This window comes from Babylonia areolata, chromosome 3, assembly GCF_041734735.1.
Source record: "Babylonia areolata isolate BAREFJ2019XMU chromosome 3, ASM4173473v1, whole genome shotgun sequence".
NCBI classification, from domain to species: domain Eukaryota; kingdom Metazoa; phylum Mollusca; class Gastropoda; order Neogastropoda; family Buccinidae; genus Babylonia; species Babylonia areolata.
This window is the reverse complement of record NC_134878.1, coordinates 14,673,520-14,701,400: the sequence shown is the minus strand read 5'-3', so window position 1 is coordinate 14,701,400 and position 27,881 is coordinate 14,673,520. Positions and strand designations below refer to the sequence as shown.

The window sequence follows — 27,881 nt, the reverse complement described above, 5'->3', positions numbered from 1 at the left end:
AAATAGCTATAGGCCTATTGCTTTGACCTCCCATGTCAGTAAACTAATGAAAAAAATAGTCCTGCTGAGAATAATAACTTACTGTGAAAACTACAATATCATTCCAGTGAACCAGGCAGGTTTTAGGAAAGGAAGATCAACAGTCGAACACCTAGAAAAAATTACAACTCGAGTAAAACGTCAGTTTGCCCGCAGAAAAAGTGTCTTGGCAACATTTTTTGATGTTAAAAAAGCCTACGATCAGGATTGGCACAAACGTCTGCTATACAAACTGAAATCAGTCGGAATATCTGGTAATCTCTATGGGTATGTAAAAAGCTTTTTATCTAATAGAACTATCCAAGCAAGGGTGGGAACACATTATTCTTTGCCAAATAAACTTGACATGGGAATTCCACAGGGCTCAGTTATAGCCCTTATACTTTTTAATATTCTTATTCGGGATCTCCCAAAGGTATTGTCAAATCGTGTAGTTATAGTACAGTATGCTGATGACATTTGTATGTGGATGGGTGTCACTATAAAAACCTGAAACCCCACAAACAGCACAGAATTGCATACGGCATTTGTATCAATCTGATCCTGACAACCTTGGTAACTATATGTTTGAAAATGGTCTAGCCTTGTCGACAGAAAAAAACATGTATGATGTTGTTAATGTGGTGGTAAACCATCTAGCATGCCAAGTTTTAAATTACGTGGTGACGTCATTGATTATAAAGAGGTGGTGAAGTTTTTAGGTGTTTATCTTACTTCAAAACTGACATAGAACATTCACTTTGATTACATCTTAACAAAGGCAAGGAAAGTATCAATCTAATGAAAATTCTAAGCCGCTTACCTTGGGGAATGGATACAAAAACATTGATCCATCTTTCCATGGCTCTTGTAAGATCTAAGTTAACGTATGCACAAGAAATACTTTTCAGTGCACCTAAATATCTATTACAAAAGATTCAAAGTGTAGACTGTAAGGCTAGCAAAATTGTCTTCGGAGTGCCCTTTCATGTATCCAACCAGGAAACATACAAAACAGCCGGAATTCTTCCTTTAAGTGAGCATCGTGAGTTAGCAACAGCAAAATTCGCTGTAAGATACACTTCAATGACAGAAAATTTCATTGCTGATGAGCTGACATTAAGATCTGACATTGATTTTTCCTAAAAGAGCTAAAGCTATTTCATCACAAGAAACAGTTGCAACTTACGTTTCAAGTCAGTTAAAAAAATCTGGTGTTAACATGAACGAGTTAGCTGTAAAACCATCTTATACTTCTATTCCTTTTTGGGAAATGTTGAAAGCAGATTTTGATATCAAGTATTCTGAAACAAAAAAGGAAGAAAACATCAATATCACGACGAATACTGCCAGAATACACATAGCAGAAAAATACCAGAATCATCTCCATATATTTACAGATGGATCCGTTCTTGATGACAAAAATGCTGGCGCGGCTTTTTCTATTCCCACTTTTAAAGTTGAAAATTCTTACTTTATTGGAAAGAATCTTTCCATTTTTACGGCTGAACTTGTTGCTATTATACAAGCTTTGAGCTATTTGAGCTACTTGGTGAGCCATCAAATAGTTTTTTTTTTTGAAAATAGCATTCTTTGTTGATTCTAAATCAGTACTTTATGCTCTAGAATCATTTAGCCTTGAAACAAGACCTGACTGATTACTGAGGCAAATCATTTAGTACATTGTTTGGGGATTAAAGGTACTGATGTCAGTTTTTGTTGGATGCCTTCTCATGTGGGCATTTATGGCATAGGAACTGCTAAAGCAGCTAAAACAGGAGCACAAGATTAATAATAATAATAATAATAATAATGGATACTTATATAGCACACTATCCAGAAATCTGCTCTAGGTGCTTTACAAAAACGCTTTTGATAACATAAAACATTATATCTATGTTACATGCACACACCAAAATGTGACCACACACACACACACACACACACACACACGCACGCACGCACACACACACACGCACACTGCATACATACATTTTAACATACATGTGTAAGATTCAGAAAAATCGACAAAAATACTTGTCCGACTTTCCGTGAAAGAAGCATACACTATGTTAGAAAAAAACAGCACGGGGTCGATTTCATAAACGATGGAAGGCAAAGTTTTCAAAACAGAAAGGGACATTATTCCTCGAACATATTACTAAAGAAAAAATACCGAATTCATCAGCTTGCTTTTCAAGATTAATAACCTCTACTTTCTTCCGTATAAAACTTGACGCGCTGAAGACAAAATATAGTAAAAATGTTACATGCATTTGTGGTAAGCAGTTCGGATTGCATCATAGTTTGTTTCACTGTCAGCAGTTACGTATCTTCTTGCCTAAGTATTTCACAGAGAGTATACGTAACTATTCTGCAGATGATTTGGGGGTAGTTATTTCTAACGAGGTTCTTTTAGTAGAACTTTCAAAAGCATTAGTTCATAGCCCTATTTCTACATTCCTTTAATGTACTTCGTAAATATGTTAATAGTTTTAGTTATTATCATCATTATTGAATTGTTACTGTTAAAGCTAATTTCATGTTAGTTATGCATTTCTTAGTAGTTTTCTACCTTTTCTGTATTATCCTGACTTCTCTTTCCCCTGTCCCCACCCCCTCTCCCATCCCACCCCACTTTTTTATAGTATTTTTCATTAAAAAATAAATTTTAGTCGTCTAATATCACTAATAGTGAAAAGACGCTAAACTAAAGAACGAACACACACACACACACACACACACACACACACACACACACACACACACACACACACACACACACACACACACACACACACACACACACACACACACACACACACACACACACACACACACACACACACACACATTCAAGGCCTGATTTACCAAGGGTTATGATACAGGTCAGATATCTGCCTATCAGATCTCCAGTAGCGGAATTGTCCAAACAAAGCGACGTATCCGTGAGAAACAGGCCGAAAGTGGTTGTATTGAAGAAATCATTTTAATTAGATAAAAGCCTTTATGAAAAAAAAAATACTGACACAAATCAGTTCTGAGTAAACACACACACACACACACACACACACACACACACACACACACACACACACACACACACACACACACGCACACACACACACACACGCACACACACACACACACACACACACACACACACACACACACACACACACACACACACACACACACAACCGTATTTGATACACTGGGTTTTCCAGTCATTTTAGGATCCTGAAGGTCCTGAAGGATATTAGTTGTCGAGCTATGAGAAGTATTTCCTCCGTTCTGATAAAGTCAGCCAGCAGAAATTTTGCTGTGTCCTCGTGCACTCTTTTTGACATTTGTATGAACAATGTTAGTCTGTGTAATAACTCGGTGTTCGGTTGTGTGACGGTGTGTGTGTGTGTGTGTGTGTGTGTGTGTGTGTGTGTGTGTGTGTGTGTGTGTGTGTGTGTGTGTGTGTGTGTGTGTGTGTGTGTGTGTGTGTCCGTAGTTGACTTGCACGTTGTCATTTTCTCTGGAAAGACTTTGTCCGCCAATATCAGTCGTTTTATCTGGAAATACTTTGCCAATAACCAAATTTGGATCACATTAATTTTGATAAAAGAAGTAAGCTGTCACAGGTAACTGATAACATAATTATATTAATCCTTTAATAACACTTTATAAAAACTCTGGTGCTCCTTGAAGCTATGTCATCATGAATACATGCCATGATGTGACATTTGTTATCACTGTCAGTATTTCCTTTTTTCTTGTTCTTTATTGTCTGTTATTGTTCTTCTTCTTATTACTGTTATAAGTATTATCATATTGAAAAAATAACCCTTGTATCTCAATAAGTTAATGATTTTTTTCGATGTTCATTGATGGACCAAATGTTTTGCTCTGTGAATGTTGAATCACACTGATGTCGTGAAATGTCAAAAATATAACCTTGTGTACAAGGGGAAAAAGATTTGAATTAAACATAGTGGAAAATAAATTCTTCACAGTCTTCAGGATTAAGCTGTAGTGCCGGATCATCCACGGTTTATTCCGTTGAGGATCCAAATTATAAAAAAAAAAAAAAAAAAAATCATAATTTATAGTTTGGGTAGAAGACGTTCTGACCCCGTTTTTCTTGTTCGCAATTAAAAGAAAAGAAATATAATTTCTGGACAGAACACATACAGTGACACTAACGACACCACCCACGTGTATACTGCATGTGACTATTTCATAGCGGACACTGAATTAACTAGAAAGGAACATGAAAGAGAAACTGAATGGACAGCGTTGTACTTTCTGTCAGCCTCAGTGTCGAACACGCAGATCTGGTACGAGTTGCGGTGTGCCTGAGGCGATGGCAACGTCTCCTTTACCGCGGACTTGAAAGAATTTCTTTTAAATAATCGAGATATACCAAAATAATATGATTTAAAACGGCGTCATCACCTCGTATACCATATTCGATTCATGACATCCGAAACACACGACATAATTATGTCATGCTTTCTGACCCAGACCATCAGTTGTCAACGTTTATAGTCATGTTGTACGAATGCTATGGCCACTCGCCATTAAGTTGTTTTTTGTGTGTGTTTTTTAAATTATTCATCTATTTATTTGTGATGATGATGATGATTAGTAGTAGTATTTGTATTTAGCATGTAGCAGTAGTAGTAGTAGTAGTAGTAGTAGTATTTAGTATGTACTGATGTGAAAAAAGAACATTGATTTGGCTTAACTCACTCAGTACGGCCAGTCCTCTCTTCTCCTCTACACAGACCCCTCGGATGTCTAGTGGGTGTCTGAATGACCCAACCTTTAGCTTCCGTCGTCAGAATTGTGGTATTCTTTGTCAACATTCACGTCTTCAGTATAAGAGCCTTCCGCTTGCAATATTTTGATGGTGGTAATTGGGGTGAAACGCTGTTAACGTCGTCTCTTTCGCCGTTCGTATGGAAAGAGTTAAATCTTTTATTTACATTTTCCTTGTGGGCTGTTCATGTTTTGTTTCTCCCTCCGCCCTTTAATTTGATAATTCATCTCTATTTCTTCTACACGATGCAACTGACCAACACGTGCATGGACATAGTTTATGTGATTGCAGCCCTGTGTCTTTCTCTTTCCTATCTGTATTTATGCGTGCTGCAAACTGCCCACACATTCACTCGTATAGATCTTTTTTTTTTTTTTTTACACGTGTGTATGACCATTTCTGTACCCCTCTCCATGCAGGCAGCCATACTACGTTTTCGGGGCTGGGTGGGTGGGTGAGATACAGAGTACAGACCTCAAGACACTGCTAAATCGTAGTGCCCAAGCAGGCAGTGGACTGATCCAGTGGACTGATCCATTGCACACTACACCACAGCTGCGAGAAAGAAAAAAAAACATGGCAGATTCCTGACAAACACATAAAGCCAGTGCGCTAGTCAGGCTTTATGGATACCTACCATACTTTTTTTTGATATTTAAAAAAAAAAATAATCATTTACTTTTGTTTTCTCAAGGCCTAACTAAGCGCGTTGGGTTACGCTGCTGGTCAGGTATCTGCTTGGCAGATGTGGTGTAGCGTATATGGATTTGTCCGAACGCAGTGACTCCTCCTTGAACTACTGATACTGATTGTGCAAAACATGAACAGAAAACAGAGAGACAGAAAGAAAGACAAGCTTCAGAAAGAAAGACATGCCTCGGACAGTCGATCAGAACATCCATCAGAATACTTAACACGACACAGATGTAAATGTTTTGATTACTTTTTATTTTTTCTCTTTTTTTTTCTTTCCTTTTTTTTATCCTCAAGCATTTGATCTACACAGTAAATCAACAACAACATAATCGTATCAATTCAATTAAGAAATATGCCAACATACCTAAAACATTCAGTCACACACACACAAAGAATCTTTTGTTCACAAGTAATCCATAAAACTGAGCGCAATATTAATTCAAATGCAGCAAACTCCCAACACACACTTGTACACAATCATATATATAGCACGCAGATAGTTTTCACTTTCTCTCCTTCAAACAGTTTGATACAGACAGCAATCCACATCCAGACAAAATAATACCATGTAAACGCCACGCGAACATAATCAACTGAAAAAAATCTTCACTGTGGCTACCTGACACACTTTGTCAACGAATTAAGTATAATTTCACATTTTCACAATTTCCATGTTTCCACACTGATCCTTCTTTCACTCGATCCTCAGTATACGCCCATTAACTCCATAAGTGCATACCCATTCACCCAATTACTCAATGTTTAAAACTAAACTGTTTCTCTTATTTCCAATGAAATGTGTTCATTCACCAAAACATTCCAATCAGTTATTCGCTCTTGACTTCCACCACACACACTGTGTTCACTCAAGTTTACTCTTCATTCTTCAAACATTTAGTTCTGTTCACACTAGCATGTAAATTTATTCTCTGCATCAATTGCAGCTTTCATTAGAACAATCCACACAAATTCATACAGATGATGGTGTTTTTTTTTTCCTTTCATGCTGAACATACCCTCTGAGCTCACACATCACACAAAACTCACTCTCTTGCACATGTTTTTAGCTCACAAATATCACTCAAATTGTCTCTTTTTTGTACGTCTGTGACATCCTTAACATCCACTGAGGATGGCATTTCATTAAGTACACATACACACACACACACACACCCTTCAAAACCTTCCAACATCCTCACATTTGTGCATTTCACATACTGTGTGAAACTGACACAGACATTAATTTCTTCACTCAAGTACACTTGCCTCACAACATCACACAATGTAATCTCTGCTGAGTGGCCCTATTAGAAAGGAAGAAGTCCCAAAGGGTCACCCTGCACACAAATCACCTTGGCTGGCTGATTTGCAGAATATGTCAAGTTTGACAGAGCCTTGACAGTCATTAAAAAAATAAAACCACACACGCAAAAAATCTGCAGTCTTATCGTGTATACATATTCAAGAAAAAAAAAGTACATACACAGATAAAAAATAAGAACATTTTGTAACAAATCATAAAAAGTCAACAAATATGTAAATAAATAAAACTTAATAATAATGTATTGCTGAGCGACTCCAGTTAGATAGATAGATACCTATGATAAGAATGACTTTCTTTAAATATATGTCTTTGATGAAAAGTTTGTAAAAGATTCAAATAGCTGGAGAGTTTTCCCCCTTATACTTTACCACTTACTTGTTGATCTTTTTCTCAAATATGCTAAAGCTTTAACATCCACACATATGGTTTGTTACGAGAAAAAAAAAAAAGAAAAAAAAAAGGACCAAGTCTCCGAGGGAAAGAGAAACAAGAAAGGTCAACACTGACAAGATAGAAAAAGTAATATCACAATATCTGTCAATTGTTCAATACCATCATTATGAGGGTTCCAATGAATGGGGAATAGGGTGGTTGGGGGGGAGATGGGGGTGGGGGGAGTAGTAAGAAGTCTGTGACAATATGTGGTCTCCAATTCCATGGCCGGTGGGATAATATAAATACAGTTAAAAAAAAAAAAAAAACAAAAAAAAAAACTTGTGGAGTGATGGTAAATAACACCGAATGAAGGTCAATGACTCAAAGAGTTTTTTTTTAAGGAAAAAAAAATGTCGCTGTTGATTTGTAGTCAGTCAGCTGTTCCTGGCAAAACACACACTCCTCTCTCCCTGGGTCAGGAGTTTTGTTTCACAGTTTCTTTGGCCTTGTTTGTTTGTTTGTTGATCGACGATGATGACGATGATGATGATGACGATGACCGTGGGGCGGTGATGATGATGCATTCTCTCTCCCTTCAGTTGAGGAGTTGCAGTTCAGTCACACACACACACACACACACACAAAGAGTCCAGTCCTGAACTGAATAGCGGCGCCTGTATGGAACTACCCTGCTCTCTCTTCTCCCCCCCCCAAAAAAAAAACAAAACAAAACAAAAAACAAAAAAAAAAACAACCGCCGAGTCGAGTCCGGTCTGTACGTCCTCCCATGCACGTGCTCTCCCACACTATCATCCAATCACAGAATACAGCTGTCCTCCGCATGCGCGCGGTCGCCAAGGTGACAGGGCAACGATCTCCGCGAGGGTCGCACATGCAGCAAGCAGCAGCCGCAGCAGCAACCGAAGAGACTCGGTTGTCAGTGACGCAAGCACACGGGTATCCATGGCAACGCCGCCTGAAACAAGACCAGAAAAACGGGCACGTGTTGAGTTTATTGGACGGGTTACATATTATGAACGTGTTCTGTACAGTGAAATCTGACATGGGGGACTATGTGTAGTGGAAACTGATGGACTGATTTATTTGAATGCTGACAGATTGAGTAGGAAAGATGGGGTGGGGGAAGAGAAAGGCAGGCAGGCAGAGAGAGAGAGTGAGAGAGAGAGAGAGAGAGAGGAGGGAGGAAAGAATGAGCTGGGAGAGAGAGAGAGATGAGATGGCCGGTTGTAATTTCCTTTCTCTGTTTTTTTTCCCCCTCCAACATCCCCCACACAAAATAAAATTAAAAAGCGATCTCTCTCTCTCTCCCCCCTCTCTCGTTAACACACCTGCTTGCACTATACTCAAATACAAATTGACCAACCGCAGTGGAAGAAATATCATGAGAAGAAATATAATCCATAAAAAAGAGTAGAGAGGAAGAGGAAGAGGAAGAACACGACAACAACAAACTACGAACACGTGCACAGCACGGAATGAAGCAAAGGCTGGATCATGTTATCGGATAAAAATGACTAAATAGCGAGCTACAGACAGATGGTTGACAATACATCACTCGTGTCACACTGCCATTTGCACCAGGTGGTGGTGGTGGTGGGGAGGGGAGGGGAGGGGGGAAGGAGTGTGGGTGAATGGACGTGAAGGTGGGTGCCAGGAGGACGGAATGGGGGGAGGGGAAGGGTTGGAGAGCATGGACCAAGGTGTGAGGCAGCTGCTGACCTTTTTCTGTTCTTTTTTTTTTATGAAGTAAAACAAAAGGCCAGCTTGAATAAATGAAACGGTGTGGAAGAGGGAGGAGTGGTGTGGTGGAGTGGAGGAGAGAGTGGAATGATTGGAGGAGTGGGTTGTGGGGCAGATGAGGGGGTGGGGGGGGGGGTTAATTGCAAACAGCTGGGCACAGTTTCACCACTGCCGCACCAACGAATGTGATACCTGTGTGTTTATAAAGCTTTCGTTCTACCACCCCACCTGCAACAGTTCACATCGACCCCCACCACCCCCACCCCCACAGGCGATGACAGAGTGGAAGAGGATGGGGGAGGTGAGGAGTAGAGAGAGAAGGGGGGGGGGGGAGATGAATGCCAGTTCGAAAAGTACGGGCATGCACGATTGATTAGTCATGGAAACGGTTACGCGTTCGGCTCGCCCAATGGGCAGCGGGACTAGAGATAATTTTCACCCCACAGAAATGGCTCTGGAGAAAGAGTCGTGTGTGTGTGTGTGTGTGTGTGTGTGTGTGTGTGTGTGCGATGGGGGGGGGTTTGCAGCTGCAGGTCGGGGTTGGGTTGAGGTAGGGGTGGGGGGGCGCATGCAGGTGGTGACCAGACGTCATGCTAATCATCCACACCAGATATTCTATCTTGCAGCCCGCTAATGGCTTGACCAGGTCCCGTCGGAATACAGAAAGAGAGAGAGGGGGGGTTGGGGGGGTTGGGGGGGGGGGGGGGGCGTGGGGACTCGGTCTGTCGTCATCTCTCCAAACGAGTTCCAGAATCAGACACCGCTTGTAGTTCTGGACTGCGAAATTTACAGCTACGGATCGACCATTCCAACATTCTTCGCAGTGGAGAGGAAGAATGGGGGAAAGGGAGAGTTTATATGGGGCCTCCGATGCCAACAGATAAGATGTATTCAAAAGAAAAAAAAAATCGCTTACACGGGAGATTCAGTTCTTCATATTGAACTCAGTTCCAGAAGTCTCGCAACATTCAACAGCTGTTTAAATTATTCACCTTATTTTGCTCGCATTTTGGATATCGCGTAATTAAAAAAAAAAAGAAGAAAATCAAATATCCGCGTTCTAATTTGCCAATCATAAAGACAACGCTTGTGTCATGCAAGCGGGAAACAAGCTAATGATTTCAGATACTTGGGAAAAGTCAAGGGAATCAGAAAGGGTTTCAAAAGAAAATTACACGTGGTGTATGTAAACTGTCCATTTTAATGGAGACAGTCTACAAAGGAAAGTTGGGAGGTTGGGTGAGAGAGAGGGGGAGGAGGAGGAGGGTTCTACCTTGACAGCATGGGACAAATACCCAATCACGCCTCCACGCACACACACCCACCTCCCACCCCAACCCCACATGCTTTTAAGCCTCTTACTTCCCCGGCAAAACCAAGGCAGCCCACAGACTGCCCCAAAGTTCATTAGTGCCGCCCAACGTGGGTGACTAATTAGATCGGAGCTGCCTAACACCTGTTGTTTGCGAGAGCACGACCCCCTGCCTCTCCACCTCCCATCCTCTCTCTCCTTGGTCACTATCACCCTCCCACACGTTTGCCACCACCACCACCACCACCACCATCCTTCCCCCTTCTCCCATGGGAGAACACCTCTCATCTTTCAGGCAGGCTACAACTTGCAAGTCTTCATGCACCGAACACCTGCACAAGCGACTTACCTCTCCCCCGCCCTCCGCCCCCCCCCCCCCCCCCCCCCTCCTCTCTCTTCTCTTCTCTCTCTCTCATCTCTCCACACTTCACTTTGCTTGACCATCCAACGAACCTAGGGGTGGGGGAGGTAGGGGAGAAGGAGAGGGAGGAGAAGTGGGAGGGAGGGAGGGAGAGTCGGAAATCGACTGAAAGAAGAAACGGTGAAGGTGGTGGTGGGTGGGAAAGAGGTGGCATGAGCAACAGTCTTTTTGCTATGGGGGTGTGGGGGGTGGGGGGTGGTGGGGTTGAGAGAGAGGGAGTGATGTGGGCCCCGGATGCAGGTGACGTTTGATTCATTCCATCAATCCTGAAAGCATGGAAGCGTGCACTCTGGTTGATAGGCGAAATGCGAATGCTGGTTGGAGAGGAGAGGGGGGGGGGGGGAGTGGTAGCAGGAGGGAGGTGATGGTGGTGGTGGTGATCCTTCTGTATGTATACTTAGCTTGGCGAGTGGGCTTGCTTGCGCAATTGCTGGCTTCTAATTCTGTGACGGTGCCAGTATCGGAAATCGATGCGGGAGATTGTTAGGACAGTGTTGTCGCGCAGCCTGTATACATCGTTGTTGCTTTTTTTTTTTTTTTTTTTTCGTTGTTGTTTATCTTTTTTTCTTTCTTTTCTTGTTTCTTTTTCTTTGCTTTTTTCTTTGCTTCTTTATTTAAACTATTGAATCGATTAAGTGCTGGGGTTAAAAAAAAATGTTCCAATGGTCTAGAGAGAGAGAAATGTGTGCCTGTGTGTGTGTGTGTGTCAAAGAGAGAGAGAGAGAAATGTGTGCCTGTGTGTGTGTGTGTCAGAGAGAGAGAGAGAGAGTTAAGCGAAAGCGCTGTTTATCTGTCAGCCTACCCGCCCCCTCCCCCTCCCCCCCCCCCCCTCAAAACAACATGAACACACACACACACACAAATGGTTCCCTGGCGCCCGACGTAAAAAAAACACCAACAACGAGATTATTCAAACACACGAGAGATTCAGGTTGTGAGGGGGAGGAGATCGGAGAGTTAAGAGAGAATCTCGTTGGATCAACTCTCTCTCTCTCTGTCTGTCTCTCTCTCTCTATATATATATATATAGTCTATCCCTAGCGCCTCCAGTCACGAGCCCATAACCACCACCCCTCCCCACGCCCCCCCATTCCCCCCCACACAACCCACCATCCTGATCCCCCTTCACCTTTCCCAAACCGATGATATCCAAGTCCGTCGCCACCAAGTCTGCTCCCCTCTGTCAACTCCCCTCACAAGGGGGGATAGGAGAGGGGACAGTCCCTCAAGACAGCTTAAGCCCCATAAATTTGTCAAGTCAGAGCCGGAAGAGAGAGAGAGAGAGAGAGAGAGAGAGAGGGAGAGAGGGGGGTGGGGTGGGGGAGGTGAAGGGGCTGGAAGGGAAGGTGGGGGAGATGGTGGAGAGGGAGGTATGGGGAAGACGAGCAGTTTGCGGGGACACTGCCTGTATTACTAGTATGGGTGGGTGTGTGAGTTTGGGAAAGGATGTGTGTGTGTGTGTGTGTGTGTGTGTGTGTGTGGATATATCCATCCGCAAGCGTCGAGCATACGCATGTTTATGCATCGGAGAGTGAGAAGAAGGAAAAACAACAACAGACAGACACAGATAGAAGATTAGTGCAGTGGTTTCGTACTCCCCCCCCCCCCCCACCCCCCCCCCCCTGTCTCTCTCTCTCTCCCCGCCCACCCCCACTCACACACATACAACCCAAATCCGCCCCCTCCCCACCCCTCCCCACCCACTCGCATCCAAATGCAGGGGGGAGGTGGGGTTTGGGGGGAGGGGATGTCTTGTCTTTTTCTGCCCTACCCCCCCTTCTCCCTCTCTCAACTTCACCAACTTTACACCCCTCACTCCGAATTTTTTTTTTTTTTGAAGTCCCCTTACCCCCCCTTCCACTCCTCTCTCCCTCCCCACTCCGAACCCTCCCTCCCTCTCCCCGGCCCCACAACCCCCACCCCCACCCCCTTCGACACGCGGCACACACACATCCAGGCTCGCACCTGCGTAGGGAGTGGGAGGAGGAGGGGGAGCTGAAAGAAGCCAGCACAGACTTCCCAGCGCCTCACTGGCGCCAGCCTGTCTGGCCCAAGCTCGGGTCGGCATTTCGAGCATTCAGCCAACTCAATCGCACACGCACACACGTGTTCGGCGACCCCCCCCCCCCACTCTCTCTCTCTCTCCCCCCTCCTCCAACACGCCCTCCTACTCCTCCACTTCCCTTCTACCACCCCTCCCCCGTCCCCCCCACCACCGTATTTTTTTTTTCCTGCCCTGTGTGTGCCTAAATGCTCTCATCCTCTTTCTTTCTTTTTCTTTTTTTTCTCTTTTCTTTCGTGTGTGGTTGAAACCTTCTCTTTTCTCCATGCCCCGCCTCCCACACTTTTCTCCACACCTCCACCCCCCTTTCCCACCACCACCACCTCTCTCACTCTCTCTCTCTGGGCTGTTTATTTTATTTCAGTACGGGACCCTTCACATTTTTTTTTTTTTGGTATTATTATTATCGGTTTCCCCCACACAGGCAGTGTTTGTATTCACAGTTGTTTGTGAACCTAACCCCTCCTCCTCCCCCCCCCCCCCCCCCCCACCACACACACACACCCTCTCTCTCACGAGTTCACCAGCAGGATGTTGTCTTGCGGTTGTTTATCGTTATAGTTTCAATGGCTGGGCCCAGGTGCAAAACAATCGGGGGGATCATGTGTGTTCGACGTGACCGGATGTGTGATGTGTGCCGTGTCTCTTAGATTGATCGGTTCTTCTTGCAATGTGTGCCGTGTCTCTTAGACTGATTGGTTCTTCTTGCAATGTGTGCTGTGTCTCTTAGACTGATTGGTTCTTCCAGTACAACAGAAAAAAAGAGGCTATGAACTGTGAGACTACATTTTATAAATGCCAGTAACTTGTACATATATGACAAATAAAATGAACAGCGAGAAAGATAAAGAAGAAAAGTTATGGGATGGAAGAGAGAAAGAGAGAGAGAGATAAAAAAAAAAAAAAGAACAAGAGGGAGGCTCAGAGAGAAACAGAGTGACAGACAGGAAGAGATATTTTCTCAGAGAAATAACACACACACACACACACACAACAGGTTCAGAGAGGCAGACAAAAAACAACCACCAGCTTTTACATTAAACATATTATCTTAAAATTACTATATATATAAGCCTGCAACTCACCAGTCCAGACTCTGGGCCCCATTCTCTCGCTGTCCACACACAAAAAACATCCCCCTTCCCTTTCGGCCCCCCGGTCCTACTTGGAGGGCGGCCTGAAATCGAAGTCCTCTATCGTGCTGGCCATCGTTGAGAGAGCGACCAGGTCCCCCTGAGAGAAGAAGAAGAAGAAAAAAATGTGTCAGTGAGAGTTGAGGTTTGTGGGAAGGAAAGAAGAAGACAACAAGAGAGTGAGAGCGGACAGTCTGGGGGGGGGGGGGGGGGGTGGGGGGGGGAGGGTCGGGGGGGGGGGGCGTTATTGGGAAGAAGGAGGGTGTCAGAGCGGTAAGCCCATACAAGTATGGATTATTCATTGATGTAGCACCACCGCCAAAGCAATCAATTCTTCTAACAACAGTGGGAACCAGGCCCCCTGATGCCTATTTCTCTCCCCACTCTCTCCAGCACTCTCTCTCTCTCTCTCTCCTCTCCACTCCTAAGTCTGAGAGGGCGATGTAGGGAGGGTGAGAAAGAGAGAGAGAGAGAGAGAGAGAGAGAGAGAGAGAGAGGAATGGCGGAGGAAGATGGAACGGAAGGAGGTTGGGGGAGGGGTGCGTGTGAGAGAGTTCCAATGACATTACGTGCATCGATCGGCCAGCTTGCTGCTTGCCACCACCACTACTTGCGGCTCCGAGGAAATGCCAAGGAGCGCTCGTTGGGGAAATGGGGTCGTTAGGCTGCTTCATCTCGGGATGGACCAGCACAGTACAGAGAAAATGAAAGGGGTGGTGGATTTTGTATTGATGGATTCCATGGATGATGGACGGACGGATGGAATGATAAGGGGCTTTCAGATAGAGAGAGACAGAGAAACAGAGAGAGAGAGAGACAAGAGTGTGTGTGTGTGTTTACAACGAAAAGTGAATCTGTGTGTGTTTACAACGAAACGTGAATCTCTCTCTCTCTCTCTCTGTGTGTGTGTGTGTGTGTGTGTGTGTGTGTGTGAATGACTGATACATATTTCCGACTGGCAGTAGTGGTTAGTAACATTAGTATAACATGTATGTCAAGTCTTAACTACAACCCAAATACACAGCAGTAACAAGCACGGTGGGTGTCCATTCCTTGTTTCTCTGCTCAGCACCACGTGAATTCATAAACACACACACACGCACACACACACTTTATGTTGTCTTTATATTGTTGTGTCTCTTAATCTTCATACATATGGGTTTCATGATAAATATAATTCTCCTGATTTTCTCTCCCCCCCCCCTCCCTCCCTCCCTCCCACACACACACTTTGTATTGTTGTGTCTCTTTACCCTGATACATGATTTTCAGAACAGATAAATACAGTTCTCCTCATACTTCTCTCTCTCACACACACACACACGCACACACACACGTTGTATTGTTGTGTCTCTTTCCCCTGATATATGATTTTCATGACAGATAAATACGCTTCTCAAAATTAACACACACACACACACACACACACCACACACACCTCTTTACCTTTATATATGATTTTCATGATACAGATCTTATGATTCACACACACACACACACACACACAAATCACCCCTACCCCCGAACACCCACACCTCACCACACCCACACAACTACCACCAAACACTCACTCACCCCCGCCATTTTGATGCTGGCCTCCTTGATGTTATAGTCCCCAGACTTCTCTGCCAGAGGCTGCCGACTGCCGGACATGGCAGCAGCAGCCGTGGCAGTGTCCATCACACCACACAAGCCGTTGGACGTCAGCGCCAACGTATCCTCCAAGTCCAAGATGTAGTCGATCACATGCTGGAGGAGCTCCGTCTTGTCGATCTTGCCATCCCTGTGGTTGATTGAGGGCACCAGCTCTTGCAGCTTACTGAAGCAGGCCCGCATCTCGGTGGAGTCGAAGTCCGACTTGGTCGGCGACGTTTTGCCGGCGACGCATCGGCCGTCGGCTTTGACACCGCCAGGGTGAGAGGAACGAACGCTGCTACGTTCCACAACTGCCTTCATCGTGGATGAAAGAAAGAAAGACAACAAGAGAGGATGATGGTTGGGTGGATGAATGGATGGATGAGTTGGTACCGTCGCTTGTTGTTGTTTTGGATTCACACACAGAACAGGCGGGGTGATTTTTCTCACTGTATGACGACCAACTGCTTGGTAACCAGTCGCACGCACTGGAACTGACACCAACACGAAGAGGTTCCCACACAGCACAAGCCTCTCCTCCGAATGTCAAGGATGTGAAGAGTTCAGGTCGTCGCAAATCAAAAATCAGTGGCTGGGCTGCTGTTGCTGCACTGAGCGAGATCCAGCGAAGCAATGAGTACAGTGGTGGTCGGCCTGACAGAATAAACTGCGCGTCAGCCACAGCGTCGCGAAGCCCCGCCTTTCCGCTTTCTCATTTGCATACGAGGTCCACGCCTTCCCCAGTCTGCGAGCGCTGTGCAGCCAATGACATCATGACGTTTCCGAGTGTCAGTTGCGTTTGATTGACAGTAGCGGCGATTTTTTTTTCTTTCTGTTTTTTTCTCACCCACAGCGATTTGTGTCGTCTGCTGCCGAGATTCTGGTCAAGTCTTTGAGTGAAGGCCTGAAAACCAAATCTGTGATTTTGGGAGAACCTGAAAACGGGTTCTGTGACTTCGTCAGTTCAGTTCTGTCTCATTTGTCTCAGTTTTCATACCTACGGTCTTCAGCCACTGTGTGGTGAACTCACGAAATCAGCGCGCGCGCGCGCGTGTGTGTGTATGTGGGAGTGTGTGTGTGTGTGTGTGTGTGTGTACTAAGGTGAACTCTTCAGCGTGTGTGTGTGTGTGTGTGTGTGTGTGTGTGTGTGTGTGTGTGTCAAAGAGAGCTTTCGATCACCAATTGGTTATGTCATGAAGAAAAACATCATGTACATCAATCGAAATTTTCAAAAAATCTCATTTGTTTTTAACTGTGCAAGAAACATCGTTTTATCACCAAAGTATGCTGGCTGTAGATTAAAAGCAAAATTTAGAATCCTTATGACAGATTTCGCTGTAAATATAACATGTTTGAAATGACACATACACACATACCCGCGCGCGCACACACACTAACAGATTGAGAGACAGATAGACAGACAAACAGAGACAGCTAGATAGAGAGACAGAGGCACACACACACACACACACACACACACACACACACACACACACACACACACACACACACACACACACACACACACACACACACACACACCACTGAGATACATACACGGATTCTAAGAGTTAGCATAACTATAGATCTACATAAACAAATATAAATCAGAACAGTTCATCACTGAGACAGAATCAAACAAAAAAAATACACAACTATCATTGAAACCGAACCATATTTTATTCCACCTCCCCATTTAATCTAACACACATACGTTTCAATGACACAACACATTTCGATAAAGGGGGACAAGGGCTATAAATCAGATAAATAAAACTGTGAGAAATTCACAGACTTCAGGAGGCCATGACCTTTGTGTCCAACCAAGACCCTTTTGTATCAAGCTTTATATCATCCCACACGCAACCACCCAAAAACTGTATGCTTAAATAAATATTTTTTTTTATATAAAAATGAAAGTGCTGGGGTGTGAAAATGAAAATTAAAAACCACACTCAAACAGAGCCAATACATTATGCCCTTATATTACAGGGGGGAGGGGGGGGGGGAGAGAGAAAAAAAAAGCCTCGGCAAGCAAGCAGTAAAATAAAATCATAATCATAATAATAAAATAAAAAGAGAGAGCGAGAGACAGAGAGAAAGAGAGAGAGAGAGCTCCCATCCAGGCAAGCAAAAAAAAAAAAAGCTACTACCACACCACCACCACACAAGCGCACCTGCAAAGCCCCGTACCCTCTGAGTGTCGGTTCACACGGCCTGTGATAAATGCCGGGGTCCACGGGCCGACACACCAGCCAGACAGGCTGGCGCCAGCACCGTGACGTCACTCATTCACACTCTGTGTGTGTGTGTGTGTGTGTGTGTGTGTGTGTGTGTGTGTATGTGTGTGTGTGTGTGTGTGTGTACTCATGCCCGGCCGGCGCCGAGCTGTCGCGCGCCGCGAGCCCCCACCCCCCTGTCAATCACGCGCTCCACTTCAAAGGACCGTGCCGCCGCCTCGCCAGCCCCTTTAGCTACTTCGCGCGCTGGATAAATTGCGTTAAAATTCGTCACCCATTTTTAGGTGTGTTTTTTGTGTTTGTTTGTTTGTTTTTTCTCTCTGTGGTGGTGTGAGTCTTTTGGTGTGTGTGCAGTTTTAGTGGTGGCCGGATAGGATCGGACGTGGACTCACTCATACCGCACCTGGTTCGTGGTGTAGGGGTAGGGGTGGTGATGTGTGTGTGTGTGTGTGAAGGGGAGGGAGAGCGTTGTGGAGGGGATGGGCGTGGGGGGGTCTTGTCTTGTGCCTAAGAGGCGTTTTGCTCAGTCGTAACTACTGTCCCCTCCCAATCCGACCCCCCCCCACCCCCCCCCCCCACCCCGACCCCCCCAAAAACAAACAAACAACAAAATAAAAACAAACAACAACAACAACAAATAAATAAGTATATTTAATGAAGAAAAGATACAGTTTTAAGTTGGTGGAAGAAATGAAGACAGAAAGAGTAAGAAGTCTTGGAACAGACGTTTTGCTGATTCGTACCCACCCATCCCACCTAAAAAAGAAGAAGAAAAAATCACACACACACACACACATATATAATTATATATATATATATATATATATATATAAGAATGAAATATTAATATAATAAAATAAACAAAAATGAATTTCAAGAAAAAGACTTCGAGAGACAGGCAGGAAACAAGTTTTCATTTGGGGTGTTGTTGGTTATTATCTGTGTGTGTGTGTGTGTGTGTGTGTGCGCGCGCGCGCGCGCGTTTTGTTGTTGTTGTTTTGTTTGTGTGTTTTTGTTGTTGTTGTTGTTTGTTGTTTTTGGGTTTTTTGGGGGGTTTTTTGGTGGTTTTTGTTGTTTTTTGGGAGGAGTGGGGGGGGGGGGGGTCTTGTTTTCACCCACCCCGGGTCTTGTTGTGGTCCTGTGATTGTACTCACGGGTGCAGCCGTGTGGAATGATGGCCGGTTGTTCCACCACTTACACGGTCCCCACCCACCCTGTTTGCCAGCTACGAGTTGGCGTGAGATTGCCTAGTCACCTGTGTCGGCAGTCTAGAAAAGGGTGCACAGTTCACTGACTTCGCCATTGCAAGGCCGACAGGAGAGAGAGAGAGGGGGGGGAAGAAGGAAAGAGAGAGAGAGAGAGAGAGAGAGAGAGAGAGAGAATGAAAATAAAAAGGAAAGGGGGGTGGGGGAGGGGAGGGGGGGGGGGGCGGAAAAGGAGCAATTCGGCGATGATCTGATCATGTTCCTGTGTGGTACCTTTTTTATGGTAATGTTACAACTTCCCTCTCTCCCACCCTCCTCTCCTCCCCTCCCCCTTTCCTTTCTTCCCCCCAACAGAAGACTGTTCCAAAATCTCTTTAGAAAAGTATTTAAAAAGAGTAACGACGACTCATAATGCAGTTTTGTCGTTTTATAATCACTGGTTCAGCCGTAAGATCTTGTTCTTATTTACAATATTTTTGTGTGCTTGTTTATTGTTATTATTTGTGCTTGTCTATTGTTGTTGTTTGTTTGTTGTTTTTTGTTTAGTGACACCGAAATATATAATCATATTCAGCTTGTCCGACATTCTCAAAAAAAAAAAAAAGAAAAAAAAAAGAAACGAAAAAAGCAGTAGCATTAACAAAGACTCGGCTTCAAGCAGTTAGACTCAGTCTGTTGACAGATTTGGCTGGAGCTGTATCATAATAATATGTTATCAAAAATATATGGTAATAGAAATTGAATAAAAAGAAACAGCAAAAGGTAATAGAAACTGAATTTTAAAAAAACAACAACACCAAAACTACATTAACTATTAGTATTACGATATTGTGGTAACAGAAAATAGATTTTTTAAAAGCTACAGCTGTATTTTCTTACTGATTAAAGACTATAGGGTGATAGATTTAAATCAGAATAAAAAGAAAATGAGGACTTAAGAGCGGGTACGAATGAGTTCCTTGCATTAAATACATGTTTGGATGTTGTTTTCGCATTGTTGAATTTTATTTGCGACGTCGTTAACAATAGAAAATGATTCTCCATGAACATGAAGTTTTAAACAGCAATGATATTTCATGTTACCGTGTTCATTTATATATATATATATATATATATGTGTGTGTGTGTGTGTGTGTGTGTGTGTGTGTGTGTGTGTGTGTGTGTGTCCGCATGTTATTCAATCATCAGCTTATTTGTTTAGATATTAATCGAACCATTTTCACTTCTGACTACATGACTTTGTGAACATCCGCTTCTGTGTGTGTATGTATGTGTGTGTGTGTGTGTGTGTGTGTGTGTGTGTGTGTGTGTGTGTGTGAGGGAGAGGGTGGGGAGAGAGAGAGAGAGAGAGAGAGAGAGAGAGAGAGAGAGAGAGAGAGAGAGATTTCATCTTGTATTGTTCTTTGCAAAGTTCTATGTATATAAATGCATATTCAGTAAATCCAAACCTTTTATCCAACCATACCAGGAGGAACATAAGAAACAATATAAACTGGAAAACTAGACACTTAAAAAAAAAAAAAAGAATTAAATGAATGTGAAAGGAAGTGCATCAATTATTCGTCGTCGATCGAATGACCTAAAAAAAAGAAAAAAATTTTTAAGTGCCAGAGCGTGTGTGATTGGTGGGGCGGGGGTTGGGGGTCGAAGAATAAATTCCCTCCACAGAAAATTTAGAATGATATCCAGTTTATATGTGCAGACAAGCAAACACCCACACGATCAGTCACCCAATCGACCAATCACAACATTGAATGAATCAATACATAAATGCATAACTTGATAAATAGATAAATATTTTTGATGACTGTTAGTTCACTCGTGTGTGATTGTGTTGTGTGTGAGTGTGTAGGTAGGTGACTGTTGTGAGTGAGTTCAGTTTAATTTAACAGTTGTCATTATATAGTTAACATCTTGACAGCCCATTTAGAAAATGAGCGCCAAAGTGATTGATTAAAAAAAAAAAAACCCACCAAGATACAAAAAAATATTCAATTGACTGATTTGTCAAAAACACTCAATCACACTGAGCATTCAGTAACACCAATAATAGTATATTAAGATTGACAGATAGGTTGGCAGGTAGGTAGGCAGGCTGATATAAATCAAACTTTAAATATGTAATTATAACATGATACAAATGACAAGGCACCAAAACAACAACAACAGCAACAAACAAATGTAGCCCAACAGATCTTTCTCCAAACCTTTTCCTTTTGATGTGAAAACATGAAAGCACACCAAAGGTACCATGCAACAACAACAAAACAACACACACACACACACACACACACACACACATGTACACATGTATATATATATATATATATATATATATATATATTCCTTACATGAATACTACAGTTTAGTATAACTGTATGCTTAGAATCAGTTTCAAATGCGAAGAAAAGCGTAAAACTTTTACAATTTGTAATGTAAAAATACATGCATTTACACATAAGCAGTAAATTAGCATTCCTTATGTGTAGATGGAAAATAAATATACCAGAAATGGCATCTGTATTTGTGAAAAAAAATATCAACCCTTAACATACACTTATCCCAATACTTTCAAAACACTATTCTCAAAACATTTTGACTCACCAGCCTTAATACTTGATATACTCACAGATGCAGGGTTCGTTCTTCTTATTGTTTCTAAAAAAGAGAGAGAGAGAGAAAAAAAGACCATACCAACTGGAAATATCTATGCATTAATAATGATAATATGAATGACGATAGTGATAATGTTAATAATAAGGGCAATTATATAGCTTTTAACTGTGGCTCTAAGTGTGTGTGTGTGTGTGTGTGTGTGTGTGTGTGTGTGTGTGTGTGTGTGTGTGTGTGTGTGTGTGTACAGCGTGTAAAATACCGTAAAATTCCCAGTATTCATTTATTGTCTGCTGATATTTTGATGGTAATATCACACACACACACACACACACACACACACACACACACACACACACAGAGAGAGAGAGAGAGAGAGAGAGAGAGAGAGAGAGAGAGAGAGAGAGAGAGAGAGAGAATCCTTGTACTCGCAGCAGAAGTTCAAGTAGTATGCGGACAGCCTTGTGTGATTTAAAACGATATTTTGCCTCGGTCGCTTTTGATTATAGAATTGTACCTTAATGAATGAATAATTTTAATTCCAAAAGCTCAAGACATTTCAGTCATGCTGTCACAAATCACGATCAACTCCGCGAACTTGCACTGATCAGTATTTCAATATGAACCATACATAATAATTACAAGACCATTAGTGCTTATAATGGCCAATTGGTGAACAAGCAGCAATGTACATTTGGATAATTGTTGTAAGGATTACATTAATTAAGAACAACTTCCTCAAGTATTTATTCACATAGAACTATTCCTTTTCGAAACACATTCGTGGAGTAATGGCCTAGAGGTAACGCGTCCGCCTAGGAAGCGAGAGAATCTGAGCGCGCTGGTTCGAATCACGGTTCAGCCGCCGATATTTTCTCCCCCTCCACGAGACCTTAAGTGGTGGTCTGGACGCTAGTCATTCGGATGAGACGATAAACCGATGTCCCGTGTGCAGCATGCACTTAGCGCACGTAAAAGAACCCACGGCAACAAAAGTGTTGTCCCTGGCAAAATTCTGTAGAAAAATCCACTTCGATAAGAAAAACAAATAAAACTACACGCAGGAAAAAATACAAAAAAAATGGGTGGCGCTGTAGTATAGCGACGCGCTCTCCCTGGGGAGAGCAGCCCGAATTTCACACAGAGAAATCTGTTGTGATAAAAAAGAAATACAAATACACATTCGCTTTCGTGAAACACAGAAAGGAAAGAGATGAAATCAAACAAATAGACGAACAGGCAAAGTAAGTAACTAACAAAAGAAAGAAAAAAAAGAAAGAAAAAATCCCCCAAAACAACTAAATGAATATACATGAAATAAAAAAGAATGTATGGAAAACGGACAACTAAATGGATGAATAAACGAATATATATTTTTTTCTATTGTGTTATATATATATATATATATATATATATATATATATATATATATATATATATATATATATTATCGATAGATAGATAGATACATAGATCCAGGTCAAAGTGTCTTTATCAATCTTTACACATAATCTTTTCAGTTTTTCTCTTTTTCTTTTAAACCTGTTCCCACTTACCCCGGAACAAAGGATTGGAATGGAAGACTACACTAACAACCGGCGTTGATTAAACGCTATAGGAAAGGCCACTGTGTGAACGTTTATAGTATCAAGAGGCATAATTCTGCAGAAATTACGCATTTAGCGAAAATGTCTTGTCACGATGTGATGGATGATTAGCAGCAGCACAAAGACACTTGTAGAGGTCAACATGCAAGCTGTGTTACGGTCGTCTTGGTAATCGTCATTTTCATCATCCTGTTGATTGGCATCGTTCTGTAATTAAGGTCTTTGTCTTCTTGATATTTAGTACCGACTGGCGAGGGCAGTGGGTACACTCACACTGAGAGACATGCACGAGCACATATCAGTGTATTCGCGCGCACCAACAAACAAGTGCATGTACAAACACACAGCCGTGTTATACACAGACACGCGCGCGCGCGCGCGCGACACACAGACAGACAGACAGAGAGAGAGAGAGAGAGAGAGAGAGAGAGAGAGAGAGAGAGAGAGAGAGAGAGAGAGAAACCGAGCGAACGAACGAACCTAATCTATTGAAGGATAAAAAAGGAATAAGCACAAATGGCTTGTTTTCTTCCCGCCCTCATGAAAAAGAGGAAATGTTACAAATACTTAATACAAAAGCATTACATTACATGAGTAAATTTCAAATTATGCATGAAAGCAAAAAGATGAACAACATAAGTACATGCATAAATATTTCTTAGATCAGAAAGAAGAACGAAGACAGAAACGTGAAGAGAAAGAGAGGGAGACAGAGAGACTGAGAGAGACGGAGAAAAAGACAGAGAGAGAGAGAGAGAGAGACAGACAGACAGACAGACAGACAGACAGACAGACAGACAGACAGACAAAAACCACCAAAACAAACAAAACAAAAACTACAACAACAACAGCAACAAAAACTAAAAAAAAAACCCTGAATGCACACAGACAAGACACTGCCATGCCTGCCAGTCTGCCGGCCAGCCTTCTACCTCGGTGCTAGCTATAGCCATGCCTGGACTTGCTGGCTGGCTAGTTCAACCCAAGCTGGCCGGTGCCAGAGCTCCTGTGCCAAAATCTTAAATCGATCTGGACAGTGGCTCAAAGAGCCAGGGAGGCTTATCTGGACAAGCCCCCCAACACAAACCAGCTGTCCCGTTAGATAAAAGGAAGGGTGGTTCTGGTGAGGGGGGGAGCGGTGGGATGGGGGGTGGGGGGTGCGGGGGGTGTTTAGAGGGGGAGGAGAGAGAGGTAGTTGTATTGGTAGGGAGTGTGTGTGTGTGTGTGTTTGGGGGGAGGGGGGTTCTAGTATGGGTGAGGGTGAGGTGGGGGGCGGGGAGAGTGTGGGGTCGCTACGGTTGTTCACTGTTCACCTCGGGTTTAATGAAACCTGCACTCGTCGTCCTTTTTCCATTAGAAGTCATTTTTTTGTACTATACCCATATGACACTCCAAACCAGAGACCAAGGACAATAAGAAACAAAACCATAACAACAGATACATAGATAGATATCTAGATAGACAGAGATCATACAGACAGACAGAGACAGAGAACAAAGAGAGAGAGGATGGGAAAGAGAAGAGAGAGAGAGAAAGAGAGAGAGAGAGAGAGAGAGAGACTACCCTTGCAATACGCAACTTTCGTGTCACGCTAGGAATCTACAATTTACAAATTAAAAACAAAACAAGAGGAGAGGTGTGGGGGGGGGGGGGGGGAGGGGGGGGCCTGGGGGGGAGGTTGACTGGGAGGGCGGGGTGGGGGGGGGTTGACTGGGAGAGGACAGGGCTAACGGAATGGCAGACAGGACAGCCAGAGAGATACAGTGGCAGACACACTGACGGAAAGACGAGCACAAGAGATAAAGAAGCAAACCGAGAGAGGGAGAGCACAAATAACAGTCAGAATGATAGAAATTCCCTAAAAGTTGAAGTTGATTTTTAATGGCATTCAGAATGATAAAAATTCCCTAAGAGTTGAAGCAGATTTTTTTCCACAGTTGAATTGCACTAAGTGGCCCAATTTTAATCTCTTTAAAAGATTTACTTTTTTTTAAGGAAAGTGAAAAAATGTTCGTCCACAATAAAAGCAAATCCCAAAAACAGATTGAGTGTACGATCCCTGAATCTTCCAATTTTCCTGAAAACACGAAGTTTCCTTGACAAAGAGAAGAGGAAAGAGAAACACACACACACACACACACACACACACACACAAACAAACAAACAAATACCCCCCACACACACACACACGTATATGTATATACGTATATGCACACACACACACACACACACACCACACACACACCACACACACACACACACATCACACGCTGCATGCACACAACACAACACAACACACTCGACAAAGTATCACATTTTCAAGCAGCGACAATGGAACTGAAGAAAGAAAAAAAAAAGAGTAGACAGAAACACACGACAGTCACACACAATGGTGATAAACGTTCAGCACCACTCCCTGTGCCTGCTGCACCATCCTCCTCTGCGTCCACCACCACCACCACCACCACGCCTTTCCCCCCGCCTCCCATCTCTCCTATCCACCCTCTGTGCACATCTAATAATTCCCGTGTGTGGGAGTCTGGTGCTTCTGTCACAAGAGAGGAAAGGAGAGGAGGAAAGATGGGTGTGGGGGTCGAAAGGGGGTGGGGTGTGGGGGGGGGAGTTGTTCAGCAGATGTGGGACAGAAGGTACCCATGCGTGCACGATCACAGGCAGTCAAGTGAGTAGTAGGCTTATGCCCTCGTTACCAGCTCACCCCTCTCGGGAAGGGGGATCAGTTCCACGCCCCTCGCGGGCTACTGTGTGTGTGTGTGTGTGTGTGTGTGTGTGTGTGCGTGCGAGCGTGCGTTCGTAGTATGTGCAGAGGCTTACGAAATCACCAATATTCACGTGCAGCCTCCTACCCCAGCCAATTTCTGTAAACACGCACACACGCGCGAGCGCACGCGCATGTACCATCATCAACCATCAGACACACGCACCGCCACTCCCTCGTTCCCTATTGCCGGCAACACCCCCTTGCATGCACAACCCCCCCCCCCCCTCCCATCTGCCCACCTTGTGTTTTTTCAATGCAGTGTCACTGTAAGTACCAATCTAACGCTCTTCTAATAGCAGCTTTAACTTCACGAGAGAAAGAATACCAGCCGAGGAAAAATAATGCGTTTTCAGTTTAATTCGGTCACCAGTCAGGCCTCCGATGCTCTAATTATCCGTAATCTTTTTTCCGTTTACTTTTTTTTTCTCTTTCAAATGAGCTGTCGAGTACTGTATTCCGACTGCACCATAGTTAGTCATAACAAAAGAATGAAACGTAGACGGGACAGATGTGAATGCTAGTTAAGTTGTGCAGATGCATAATAAGGTAGGTTTTAGTATGTAATTGTGTGACTTCCAGAAAGAAAGAAAGAAAATGTGATTAGGGAGAGAGAGAGAGAGAGAATTAGAACACATGTTAGACTTATTGTTATTTTGGTTCTCTTGAACAAAGAGACCATCGAACAACTACATCCAAATACTGCCCTTTTTTTCTTTTCTTTTTTAAAAGAATTTTTTGCCTACCAATCCCCCTTTCCCCCCATGCCCCTCTCAACAGTCATTCTCATCAAAACCACCACAAACCTACAAAAACTTTATCAGATATAGACGGAGGATTTTTTAACCGCCCCTCCCCTTTTTTAAAATTTTTAAAATTTTTCTGTCAGCTGAGCCTGCATGCTCCAAATTATCATAGTGCTGAAAGTATAATTATCTAAAACAGTCCATGAAGGAAGAAACAACAGAAACAACAACAACAACAACACACACACACACACACACACACACAAAATAATAACAACAAATATGGGCCCTGCAGAAAACAACAGACGCCAGCGACACTCACAAACAAGAAAGAAAACCATCAAACAAAACACAAGCCACACGACACCACGAGAACGGTACCACACTCACACAACCAAAATCTTCAGTCCCAAACAAGAAAGAAACAAAACAAGAAGCAAGCAAGCAAGCAAGCAGGCATAGCAGGGGCCTACCAACCAATTCTTTTCACCCAGGAAGAAGCAGCAGACGGCCGACCGTGTAACTGGCGTTGACAGAAGGAAACAGCGGGGACCGCAGGCGGCGCCACCGCAGGGGAGGCAAGCGGGTCCACACAAGAAGCAGACGACAGACTGTAACTTTAGTTCCACCATCGATCCACACCCAACCAGGTGCGGACGGTCTTTCGGTACCGTCTGGTATTTCACAGACAAAGACAAACGGTGGACCCCCCTCCTCCATCTGGTTCTCTGCAGTACGTCACAAAGGCCTACACCCGTCGCTTCACACAGCAGACGACGATCCCACCAAAGGCAAGATTCTCCATTAAAAAAAAAAAAAAAGTCGACAACGGACAGACGGGGGGCCCAGGCCAGCAGGCTTCCTTCCTTGCACAGCAGCCAGATACTACCCGCATGTTGGCAGGTGATGGGTTTCCTTGTCGAGGTTTCATTAACTCCCCGAGTACCTGCGTGGATGGTTTTTCCCATGCCCCCTTTGCCTCCTCACCTGCAAGTCTTGGTGGCCCCCTTTGACTGTTTAGTTTCCGCGAAAATTAATAGACAATGAACTCTTTTTTTTCTGTTTGTCCCCCGACCCCGCTTTTTTTTTTTCTTTCCGGTAAAACGACGCATGAAGTTACAACTCGCAAACTAGCAGACGACAT

At 43.5% G+C, this 27,881-nt stretch overlaps 1 protein-coding gene across 1 annotated transcript; it reads right to left on the bottom strand.

The window, feature by feature from the left end:
- Positions 1–5,760: 5,760 nt before the first annotated feature.
- LOC143279759 (DNA-binding protein inhibitor ID-1-like) lies at positions 5,761–27,545 on the bottom strand. Its single transcript, XM_076583888.1, has 4 exons — positions 27,215–27,545; positions 15,491–16,454; positions 13,868–14,015; positions 5,761–8,202 (listed from the first exon to the last, which is right to left on the bottom strand). The coding sequence occupies exons 2-3, from the start codon at positions 15,869–15,871 to the stop codon at positions 13,944–13,946; spliced, it is 453 nt and encodes a 150-aa protein (XP_076440003.1). The 5' UTR covers positions 15,872–16,454; positions 27,215–27,545; the 3' UTR covers positions 5,761–8,202; positions 13,868–13,943.
- Between the last annotated feature and the right edge of the window lie 336 nt (positions 27,546–27,881).